This window comes from Mustelus asterias, chromosome 9 (assembly GCF_964213995.1).
Source record: "Mustelus asterias chromosome 9, sMusAst1.hap1.1, whole genome shotgun sequence".
In the NCBI taxonomy this organism is placed as follows: domain Eukaryota; kingdom Metazoa; phylum Chordata; class Chondrichthyes; order Carcharhiniformes; family Triakidae; genus Mustelus; species Mustelus asterias.
Window position 1 is genome coordinate 97867164 of NC_135809.1, and position 12696 is coordinate 97879859.

At 43.8% G+C, this 12696-nt stretch overlaps 1 protein-coding gene across 2 annotated transcripts in view; it reads left to right on the top strand.

Annotated features, from left to right (window-relative positions):
• The window catches only part of ush1c (Usher syndrome 1C), a 227822-nt gene that overhangs the window by 70694 nt on the left and 144432 nt on the right, over window positions 1–12696 (top strand). For both annotated transcript variants that reach the window (XM_078220626.1, XM_078220627.1), the window contains exons 6-7: window positions 1668–1692; window positions 9499–9556. In XM_078220626.1, coding sequence (XP_078076752.1) covers window positions 1668–1692; window positions 9499–9556 — 83 coding nt within the window. The remainder of the gene's footprint in view (window positions 1–1667; window positions 1693–9498; window positions 9557–12696) is intronic.

The following is a 12696-nucleotide window of genomic DNA, read 5'->3' on the forward strand; positions in this document are numbered from 1 at the left end:
CCCAAGATGGTGGCTCCTGTGGGTCGCACGTGGCTGATGGCGGCCTCCGTGGGTTGCATGCGGCTGATGGCGTCCAAAATGGCGGCACCCGCGGATTGCACACGGCCGATGATGTCGAAGACAGTGCCTCCCGCGGATCGCACGCGGCACTGCTGGGCCTGGGGGCTGATTTTGTCCTGCAAACTTTCAGGTAATGACCCTTCTTACTGCAGCCAGAGCAGATCGTGTCTTTCGCCGGGCAGCGTCGTCGTGGGTGCTTCTCCAGGCCACAGAAGTAGCACCTCGGGCCTCCGGAGACTGCCGCAGTGGTCAGTTCAGTGTTGGGACAGGGCGTGGCGTAGGTTTGCGGCCCTCCCAGGTACAGAGATGGCTGCGGTCGCGGTGTCCACGGTGCGCCCTCGTGGTCGGGGGGTGTAGGCCTCGAGGTTCCGGAAAGCCACCTCCAGCGAGCCGGCAAGCTCCACAGTTTTCTTCAGGTCCAGCCCATCCTGTTCCAGCAGACGCTGCCAGATATAGGTTGACCTGATTCCCGCAACAAAGGCATCTCTGATCAAGGCGTCGGCGTTTTGGGCGGCTGAAACGGCCTTGCAGTTGCAGGCTCTGTCGAGAGCACGCAGTTTGCGCAGGAATTGTTCAGTCGATTCCCCGGGCTGCTGCCTGCGAGTAGCCAGCAGATGTCTGGCATAGACCTCATTCAGCTGCCGGTTGTACTGGCTCTTGAGGAGATCGATTGCCTCCTGGTAAGTTTCCGCGTCTCGGATCAGCGCGAAGACGTGAGCGCTGACGCGGGCGTGGAGCACGTGTAGTTTGTCGATGTCTGTTACGACGATGGAGGAGGAGGAGGCGATGAAGGTCTCAAAACAGCGGAGCCAGTGATCAAAAGAGTTTGAGGCCCCAACAGCCTGCGGATCCAAGTCCAATTTGTCAGGTTTCAGGAGTTGCTCCATCCCAAATTTTTTGTTAATAAAATTGATGTACCATTGATTACGCAAAGACTCGTTGTTGCGACACAACAGGCTTTTATTAACAAAGAACTGGAGCACACCCGAACCGATAGCTAATTCGAACTAAGGCAAAAGGGGCGGAGAGCAGCCACCTTTATACCCCGAGGAGGGCGGAGCCCCGGATTGAGGCAGCAGGGGCGTGTCCAGGCATATCACATAAACTATCACATAAACAGACAACTACAGTGGTTCACCACATGCATGTCCCCCCAAGCAAGACAAAATGTTTAAAAATGACCACTTCCCTCCTAGCTCCCCCTCAGATGCCTTGCTACCAGATCCCCACTTTTCAAGAGTAACTCCAAGCTACACCTGCAGGACTTCTGGTAGCGAGGGTGGGTGACTATCATGTGGCAGCTGCATCTGGGTTCAGTCCCATTAATGACATGGAGATGAAAGTATTTGCATAATTATCGGGATGCGAATTGCGCTGGGTGGGAACCCAATTGGGGATGGCGAGGTGGGTTGGGTGAATCCCGAGAGCCTTCACGCCCTTCAGGAATGCAGATTTCTGGCTGACATCCCATTCACCAGACCATCTGAAGAGTTTGGAGAATTGAGTCCTGAATATTCTATTAGTTCTAATATGTCCTTTTAAGTGCTTTAAGAAGTCATTACTGGTGATCATTCAGGAACCGTTCATCATGTTTTTGTTTCTTTCAGATGTTGGAATGATTCCTGTGAAAAGGTGAGAAAGTGCCTTTCTTTTTTTAAAACCACTAAGTCAAAAATGTTTGAGTGTCTGTTGACAGTACGTAGATAAATGTATTTACATTGATTGACTGCACAGAATGGGCCACACACAATTTCAGCTTAACTAGACTAAATGCAACTTCTTGGAAAATGTGAAGAAAATGCTTACTGGTACACAAGTAACACAAAACCAGCTCACTCTGTTTTCTCTGTTAGACCTGGTTTACTGGATTAGAATATGTTGGTCACAGTGTCATTTGATAATGTGATGGAACCTCTTCTGTCAGCAGGTGTTGCTGCCAATTTGCACTAGTAAAATTTAATCTCTTTCACGGTTGATCTTCAAGTTATTTTTGTGTCACTATGGCTCAGTTGGTAACATTCTGTGCCCTGAGTCAGAACGTTATTTTTTCAAACACGTCTATGAATTTGATTACATTATCAGGCTGGTGTTTCAGTTCATTATACGAGGTGAGATTTTTCAAGTACAACGTTCAATTGTAGTCTAATCTGCCACCTCAGGTGAATGACACAATCTGAAGCAGAGTAGGGCATCTACATGTTGTCCTGACTGATTCGATTAATCACTCAGAAAACGGATTATCTGGTCATTCCTTTGCTGATCACAGGATGGTACTGCATGCAAATTGATTGCCAGATTTACATTTGTAATATGATGGCGTGTGTATGACATGGAAAAATGAAATGTTGTCTACTTTGGTAGGACAATGTGCTAAGTATTTCTTAAATGGTAAGAGATTAGAAAGTGTAGATGTATAAATTGACTTTGGTGTCTTCGTCAATAAGTCACTGAAAGTGAGTATGCAGGTACAGCAAGCAATCAGAAAGGCTAATGGTATGTTAGCATTTATTGCAATAGGATTTGTGTACAGGAGTGGCAAAGTTTTGATGGACTACCTGGACTACTGTGTGTACATGTTTTGGTCCCCTTACCTTAGGAATGATATTATTACCATAGTGGGAGTTCAACAAAGGTTCACCGGGCTTGTTTTCAGGGTGACGGAGCTGTCCTGTGAAGAAAGATTGGGAAACTGGGCCTGAGTTTTGAAGAATTAGAAGTGATCTCATTGAAACCTACAACATACTTAAAGAGATACATAGGATAGATGTTGGCAAGATATTTCCCTTGGTTGTGGAGACTGGAACCAGGAGATACAACTTCAAAATAAGGGGGAAGCCATTTGGGACTAAAATAAGGAGACTTTTTTTACTCCAAGGACTGCAAACCTTTGGAATTCTCTAACCCAGAGGACTGTGGGAGTTCAGCCATTGAGTATGTTTCAAGCAACAATTGACAGATCTATAAATACAAATGACAAAGGGATATTGCGATAGTGTGGGAAAGGGCACTGAAGTGAACAATGAACCATTATCATATTGAATGGTAGAGCAGGCTCAATGGGCTGAATATCCTACTCGTGCCTCTATGTTCCTACGTTCCTAAGAAGCAAAACAGTAAACAGAAAGCTAATTGCTGTGGTGGTATTCCAGTCTGTCTGATGGCAGGCAGTTCAGAACACATATAATTTATGTATAAATGGAAACAAGCAAAGCTCTCCATGAATGGATCAACTTCCTATTTGATAGTTCAGAAACATATCCTGGTGTTGAAGCAGCTGTCTGAGAATGGAGGAAAGATTGTGTTATTGTGTGTTATACAGTTACAAACGACAGAGCTGAAGACAGGAAGAGCAAGGATTGTGGACCGGTCAAGACCCACTGTTGCCGTTCAGTGTTGCCGGAGTCCGCCATATAACTTAAAGGGAACAGCGAATGGAGTCTATACTGTTACGGCCAATCCCTAGGCAAGGTCCTCAATTTGTTATGATTTTGGATGAGATACCCCCAAATTGTTATGCTCCTGGATAAGGAGGGATGGGCCGGCTTCCCATCTTTATTCATTCCCCCGATTGGTCGCAACAAGGTTAATTTAGAAAAGGATCCCTTCCCTTGTGGATAGCTTCTCCCAGTCAAGATGTATTTGTGTTTTAAGAGCAGCCAATTTAACTAGACTTTCTTGAGTTAAAGAAAGAGCAAGTTTATTAGTTACTAAAACCTGCGTGGGAAATAATAAAATACAACACATGTTCACACAGATTAGAAAAGAGGAGTCCAAAATTAAAAGTTTGAAAAAAAGATACATTAATCAGTCTTTGGCTTGTCCATGAGGAGTAGATGGTGAAATGTTGCGGCTGTTAAGTTGGCTGATTCAAGTAACATTTTCAACAATTTAGCAGTTGGTTTGGAGATTCTTGTTTGCCTGAAAGGAGTTGTCCTGCATCATTTTTACCAGTGGCTTTGCTGATTTGACTTGTTTCTAGCAATCGGAGAGATAGAGATTTTAACTGCCACCATAAGGGTACCTAGGATGTTCTTTGGCTGTGATCTGGACAGCATATACTAACAGGGTGGAATTAGAACACCAGACCAGCATAAAGATCAGAGTGGCAATTCCTTTATAACCCATTGTCTTGTATATTCCTGAAAGGGGAAAGCACAAACACGTCTGGGATATAACTCTGTCGATAATCAGCTTCCATTATCTCCACAGGAGAATACAATTCAGATTTTTTTTGCATTGTCACTCTTCCTTTGAAATATCTCTGTCTGAAAAAGGGCACAGCATTCCATTGTCTCTCTCGGTACTAAGTATATTCCACATAGGAATTCCTATGTGGTTACTTTGCCGTCTCAGCTAGTTTTTGCAACATATGTCCTTTTTTAAAAAAAAACACATCTTATTTAAAAGTTCAATATGTCCATATGTAATTCGGGCCTATGATCCATTGTCATGATTCTGGGTGTTCTGTAGCATCAGGACTGTTGTGACCCAAGTGGGAGAGGGTTTGTAGATGGTGTTAACCATGTCTCGGCACCTTGGATGGAATATGGCTGCTATGAATGTGATTTGAGACTAAAATGATTGAGTGGGAGGTGAGAGAGCCTATTTAATGGAGGCTGAGTTAGAAAGACTGAGATTGCATATGGTGCCAAATTTACATGCAAACTAATGTGAGATTTTGATTTGATTTGATTTATTATTGTCACATGTATTAGCATACAGTGAAAAGTATTGTTTCTTGCGCGCTACACAGTCAGAGTACACTGTTCATAGAGAAGGAAATGAGAGAGTGCAGAATGTAGTGTTACAGTCATAGCTAGGGTGTAGAGAAAGATCAACTTAATGCAAGGTAGGTCCAGTCAAAAGTCTGACGGCAGCAGGGAAGAAGCTGTTCTTGAGTTGGTTAGTACGTGACCTCAGACTTTTGTATCTTTTTCCCGACAGAAGAAGATGGAAGAGAGAATGTCTGAGGTGCGTAGGGTCCTTAATTATGCTGGCTGCTTTGCCGAGGCAGCTGGAAGTGTAGACAGAGTCAATGAATGGGAGGCTGGTTTGTGTGGTGAACCATAGATGGTTACCACTATGGATACTGAACCATAGATGGTTATCACTATGGGTACTTGTACATATGTTACTCTTGTTACTGTTGGGGTTAGGGTTGGGGTGTTCCACCTGTTGGCATTGTTCTGTGGTACACTCTGGTTGGCTCCGCCTACCTATAGGAGTATAAAGGTCACTGCACTGCCTAGTGACCCTTTTGTCTGGGATTGTATTGTTAAGCAGTATGCTCCATTCTTGTTGCTAATAAAAGCCTTTATTTCCCGGGTACGATCCAGCCTCCCGAGTGAATTAATCGGGCATCAGTTTGCGTGATGGATTGGGCTACATTCATAACCTTTTGTGGTTTCTTGTGGTCTTGGGCAGAGCAGGAGACATACCAAGCTGTGATACAACCAGAAAGAATGCTTTCTATGGACCTATGATCCATTGTCATGTTTGTAATTATTTGAGGATTATCTTTGTTGTACCGATTATTGAAAGTGAAACTTATCTTTTTAATTGCAAAGCTTTTGCCTGTTAATTAATGTTTGACCCATGTTGATTTTAGTTGATTTATTAGAGTGAACCTTTCAAAAATAAAATCTTGCCCATCAGTTTTATTTCCATTGGTGTCATGAGGATTTGTTACTTCTAACCACGGTCTATGGGGATTATAAAAATAACAGTGCTACACTTTAAAAGATCCACCATTGGCTGCAAAGTGCTTTGGAATTTTCAATTACATATTGCCTTTCACAGGTTCAGAAGTTTCCAAATTGCTTCACAGCTGATGAATTATATTGTGAGGTGCAGTTACCATTAACTTACAAAGACACATTGCAGCATTTTTGGCCACAATATGGTGCCACAAGCAGCAAAGAGATAAATGACTATATTCTTTGTGAGCTGGTTGAGAATGACTATTGCAAGGACGATGTGGAGATGCCGGCATTGGACTGGGGTAAGCACAGTAAGAAGTCTCACAACACCAGGTTAAAGTCCAACAGGTTTATTTGGTAGCACAAGGCACAAGCTTTCAGAGCGCTGCTCCTTCATCAGGTGAGTGAGAGTTCTGTTCACAAACAGGGCATATAAAGTCTTTATATGCCCTGTTTGTGAACAGAACTCCCACTCACCTGATGAAGGAGTAGCACTCTGAAAGCTTGTGGCTTGTGCTACCAAACAAACTTGTTGGACTTTAGCCTGGTGTTGTGAGACTTCTTACTATTGCAAGGACACCGGGGGAATTCCCTGTCCTTCATTAATAATAGTAAGAAGTCTCACAACACCAGGTTAAAGTCCAACAGGTTTATTTGGTAGCACAAGCCACTAGCTTTTGGAGCGCTGCTCCTTCATCAGGTAAGTGGGAGTTCTGTTCACATACAGGGCATATAAAGACACAAGCTCAATTTACAAAATAATGGTTGGAATGTGAGTCTTTACAGGTAATCAAGTCTTAAAGATACAGACAATGTGAGTGGAGAGAGGGTTAAGCATAGGTTAAAGAGATGTGTATTGTCTCCAGCCAGGACAGTGAGTGAGATTTTGCAAGCCCAGGTAAGTTGTGGGGGTTAGAGATAGTGTGACACGAACCCAAGATCCCGGTTGAGGCCGTCCTCATGTGTGCGGAACTTGGCTATCAGTCTCTGCTCAGCGACTCTGCGTTGTGTGTCATGAAGACCGCCTTGGAGAACGCTTACCCGAAGATCAGAGGCCGAATGCCCGTGACCGCTGAAGTGTTCCCCAACAGGAAGAGATCACTCTTGGCTTTGATCTTTGGGTAAGGATTCTCCAAAGCAGTCTTCATGACACAGAACAATGCAGAGTCACTGAGCAGAGACTGATAGCCAAGTTCTGCACACATGAGGACGGCCTCAACCGGGATCTTGGGTTCGTGTCACTCTATCTCTAACCCCCACAACTTACCTGGGCTTGCAAAATCTCACTCACTGTCCTGGCTGGAGACAATACACATCTCTTTAACCTATGCTTAACCCTCTCTCCACTCATATTGTCTGTACCTTTAAGACTTGATTACCTGTAAAGACTCGCATTCCAACCATTATTTTGTAAATTGAGTTTGTGTCTTTATATGCCCTGTATGTAAACAGAACTCCCACTTACCTGACAAAGGAGCAGCGCTCCGAAAGCTAGTGGCTTGTGCTACCAAATAAACCTGTTGGATTTTAGCCTGGTGTTGTGAGACTTCTTACTGTGTTTACCGCAGTCCAACGCCGGCATCTCCACATCTTCATTAATAATAGCATAGGTGACTTTCAGATAAACAGGCATCTGCCAGTTCAGTGTCTCATCTGAAAGATGGTACCGCCAACGTTGCAGCACTCCGTTAATACTGAACTGAAATGTCAACCTACATTACATGGTCACATTTTGGAATAGAACCATCCGACTCTGCAGCATTATTGCTATCAGTGACCAACTTGATATTTTTGACTAAAGGTGCAGAATATGTTCCAAGTGATGGAGTTCCAAAATATGAAAAGCATTTTCAGTGCCAACCATGTATGGTACAATTCATTGAGTCCAGCTGTCACCTCTTAGCTCACATGTATATGTGACATCCTCAGGGAAGCATTACCTTCAAAATCATGGGCTACACTTAACAGCCTGCCTCCTTCTTTTCCCCTCCCCACCCACTGAATCCCACCTCTCCAGGATGTCTGCCCTCCCAACTCCCCCCCCAATGTTCAACCTCTCAATGTCAAACCCTTCCCCCCGCTGACTGAGCCAACCCCACCAAGCCCTGGCTTCCCAGACCTCTCCACCTCTCTACCAATGCCTGTCTGCCACCTCCCCTGCTCTTCAGTGAACAAGTCAGGGATAAGCCTGCCCTCACTCCGCAACTCACTTACCCATAATTTGAAAGTCATCAGACCACACTTGGTTTAAGGTGGGACTTCCACCCCATTTAGGGAGTATGTCGACCTCTGAGAGCTGCAGACCAAGCAAATGGCCAGCAATTTTCTGGTCCCAGCAGCGCTACTTGGAGTGGTTAACATTACTGGGACTGCATCCAGTCCCCAATGGCGAAAAGCCATGTAGCCAGAGATAAAATTAAGTAAGGCTGTGGCTGTCTTTTCTTGGCCCTGGTGAAAGGGGTGGTGAATCAGGGTGAATGGAGTAGGTGGGAGACTAAATGCGGTGGGGGGGGGGGGGCGCATGGTGATCTTAGGGTGTGCATTTCATTGAACTTGGGTGCCTGAAAAGGAGGTACAACCCCACCACTAGTCCACGAAGTGCAAACTGCCGGGCTGTCGCTTCCCATGGGCCTGTCCTGCTGCAGGTTAAATCGCAGCCGTGGCAAGATGGACCTTTAAATAGCTATTAATTGCTAGGCTTCATTTGGCTCACAGGCAGGCAGGCCTACCAATCATCTCCCCGCTGCTGGTAAAATTGACATTTTGCCTTCCAACTCACACCTGCGGGGGGGGGATTGTAAAATCCAGCCCCAACGAGTTGATCAGAATCTCAATTTTATCAGATGGGACAAGAGCACTCCATCACTTGCTCCCAAGCTCTGATATTTGCCTCCATTGCATGTCCTTGAATTACATTTTCAACTAGCGCTTCTTGCCTCACAGCCTTAGCAAAGGTTGAAATATACTTCAAATCTGCATGTAAACATTAGGACAGCTAAAACACTTTTTGTCTTCTTAAGCAACCTCTTATCTTTTAAGTGGTCACTTGTGGCTAAATTTTAGACTTGCAGCTGTCCCTCTAAGCCATTACTTGGGCTGGGCTCTTGCACTAATTATTCAAGCGACCTGACCTTGCAAAGCTGTGCACAGTCAGCTCAGTGTGCTGCTGGCTGGCAACCAGCCACTCCTACGGATTTTGCTGATACTGTAAAATTTTGGTTACGCTATTTATAATCTGAAATCTGACATTTTGTCCTTCAAAATATTTCCTGATGTTGTGTTTACTGCTTTCATTTCTTCTAGGTGTTTCACTGCCCAGTGGTATTTACCACCCTTCACGTCATCCACAAATAAATCATAGTTATTATATACTTGCCTCAGGTTGATAAAAAAATTTAACCAGTTATAGATTAATTGCTAAGAAATGCCATTAAAAAAATGCAGAAATCTGAAACAGTGATTTTTTTTTGTTTAGAATGAAGTAGTTCTGGATCTTATCAGTCTGATTTTCTAGCTTTTCCTTTAGTTACTGATGCATGACGAGACACCAGTGACCTGTGTCTTTCAGTTCTGATAAGTCGACAAGAGGGCAATGGTTTGCACTTTTCAATCTCTGGTATGACAGCACACTAGCGACTTGTCCTTTAGCCACTGGCAAGTTAACATGACAGCCATGACTAATTGCAGAAAGACAACCAGGCAGATATGAGTGACATTTCATTCTTTTTTTTCTCTTTAGTTCCTCTGAGGACCCTTTGAAATGGCAGTTTGTGGACCAGTTTGTGTCAGACTTTGGGGTAGGTTGTAGGTTTTTTTTTCCAACTGATTTATGTTCACCTTTTAATTTGTGGCCATTTATACCTCTTGGAAACCCGTCTCCAGCAACTGTCTGCAAATTTGTTTCTATTTTAAATCTGAATTACTTTTACTTGCAACCCGTTAAAATAAATCATCGTTGTGTTCACATATGTGAGAAAAGTCCCGATAAATTGGAGGAACCAGTGGTAACTTCATTGGTGTAATGTACCTGGAAATAATTCAATGGCAAGCGTCATTCTATTTGAAGAAGCTGAAATTATACAAAGGATTGAATAACTAGCATTGCATCTGTTTTTAAGAAGAAAGATTATAATCTTGATGCATAAATTATAATAAGGGGATTTATAATCTGTTAATTTGGCATTTAACCCTAAGAGTTACATAGAAACATAGAAACCCTACAGTGCAGAAGGAGGCCATTCGGCCCATCGAGTCTGCACCGACCACAATCCCACCCAGGCCCTACCCCCACATATTTACCCGCTAATCCCTCTAACCTACGCATCTCAGGACTCTAAGGGGCAATTTTTAACCTGGCCAATCAACCTAACCTGCACATCTTTGGACTGTGGGAGGAAACCGGAGCACCCGGAGGAAACCCACGCAGACACGAGGAGAATGTGCAAACTCCACACAGACAGTGACAGTTACAAAGTGAAAGGATTTTGCAATTAATAATGCTGTACAGACATCTATTTTTACTAGGTTATAAATTCAAGCTAGTGGAAGCAGGCATTCTGGGTGGCACCCCACTTTCAATGACGCATTGAACTGAGTGCTTGCTATATTCCTCTATCATCATTCTCTATTTTTCTGGAGAGCAACAGCATCAACCCAAACTTCCATTTAATTAGTACTTACAATGTCATACAAAGACTTGCGTTTACATAGTGCCTTTCATGACCTCAGGATGCCCCCTTTCTGCAACTAATGAAATAATTTTGGAAGTGTAGTCATTGCTATAATGTAGGAAAGTATGCAGATAGGAAGAATACATTGATACGAGATACTTGTAGAAGCATTTGGAGAGATGGCAGAAAACAGGTTGGAAAGATATGTTTGACTTTGTTTTGAAGACGATGACAGCAGTGTCTAAATGCTAACAAAAAAGGAAGTACGATAGAAAATGCTTCCACCCAGTTTGTTTGATTAAGAGTTTTAAAGCACCATGGGGAGAATGAGACACTGTGAGGCATTTTGCAAATCTCAAAATAGCGTCACAATTCAGAGGAACATACAGCCCAGACCATTTATAGAAATGATTCCTTATGTTGGTGTGTTGATTGCCTCCTATTTAAAATGCAATTAAAATCGTGGATTGTAAATTGTTATTTAAGTTAATCTGTGAGTGTACTGCAGACTAGGCTTTAGATTGTGATACAGTTTTAATATGGAAAATGTTACATAAATTCTCATTTTGTTCTCAATTATGTTAAATATTTGGGGCTGGATTCTCCAACCTCACTCACAGTCGGGATTCAACAGTCCCACTGCAGTGAATGGAGATTTAGCTGAGCGTCAAATTTTCCGTCCTCTCTGGCAGTGGCAGCGAGGTGTGAACGGCCAGAGGATTCTGGCCTTCGGTAAATTAAAGCGCTGTTCCTGGTCACTTTGATAGCTTGCTTAAATGCAAAGAAAGGATTTAGCAAATGGTTGAAGTTTATTTATTACTTACATTAACACTGCAATGAAGTTATTGTGAAAATCCCCCAGTCGCCAGACTCCAGTGCCTGTTCGGGTACACTGAGGGAGAATTTAGCACAGCCAATGCACCTAACCAGCACATCTTTGGACTGTGGGAGGAAACCGGAGCACTCAGAGGAAACCCACGCAGACACGGGGAGAACGTGCAGACTCCACACAGACAGTGACCTTGGTGCCGTGAAGCAGCAGTGCTAACCGCAGTGCTAACCACTGTGCCACCATGCCGTCCATGTAATGGTTATGCACAGTGTGAGGGACTAAGACCTTAACCTATGTATTTTTTATAGAATATATGTAGTTATCTTCATTGCTATTTTATAAATTCTAAAACTGAACAAAGACCTTTGAAGTGGCTGAACCCATCTCTACCAGTAAACAAAAGAACCCATGTTGCCGTTTCAGAGAAACTTGCACCTCGTTATCTCTGAGAATCTATTAATGACCACCCAATGCACAACCAACTTCAGAGAACTATAAAAAGGCCACCTGCATTCAAAAACCCAGGCTGAGCCAGTAGAGACTGATGGTCTGCAGAGACAATAGGGCCCCACAACCTTTCTTTCAATTCATATTTGCTGAAACATTTAGCAATATTCAAAACCCAGCAACATTACAATGCTGGATACCCACTATTTTGTTGGAGACCAAATGGAGAGTCGGGGCATGTGACCTAGGCTGAGGGCTTGTTGGACAAGTTAATATTTCCTTGTTGAGCTGAATAGCTCAGTCTGCTGCTTTAACATCTGACAAAGAAATGAGCTTTAGCTCAGGTTGGGCTCATGGCCCCATCTACCTTGATCCTGTTGGAAGTTCTGTACCATTGCCTTCCAGACAGGCATTTTGTAATGTTAACACCACTGGACAGTATCGGTTTTTAACCTGCTGACCTCCATGAAGGAATACCTCATTGGATATTGATTCAGGAACTCGCATGAACCAATGGTCAGAATTTGATGTTGCTTGTGTGAAATCACTTGAGAAGACATCAGGCCACATCCTGTCATCATTGTGCACTCATGCAATATTTTGTTGTGTGTCAAAAGCACACCTGCCATCAATAACGCAAGCAATTTAGTTCTTGAAGGGGCCAATTCAATGTAACTTTATGTGGCCCATTTGCTTTTACAGTTGGTGGGCAGGACAATTGGCTTGGTGCCTTTATGTTTTAGCTGCAACCCTGCCCACCCGCCCTCTGGGGATTGAGGTTTGCATTTGAATGCGCCGCCTATACATTCTTCGCAGAACTTTCCCCTCCCAATTTATCTTTTACAAGTCTGCAGTTGCCTGAATACCTCTCCCTGAGGGCGCACATTAGAAACCCCAGCCCATACTCTCCCTTTTCACAGTGCCTACAATCTCCCGTCCTCCCCAGCAGCACTGAGCCTTTCCCAGCATGCACTTCATGTTGGCTACC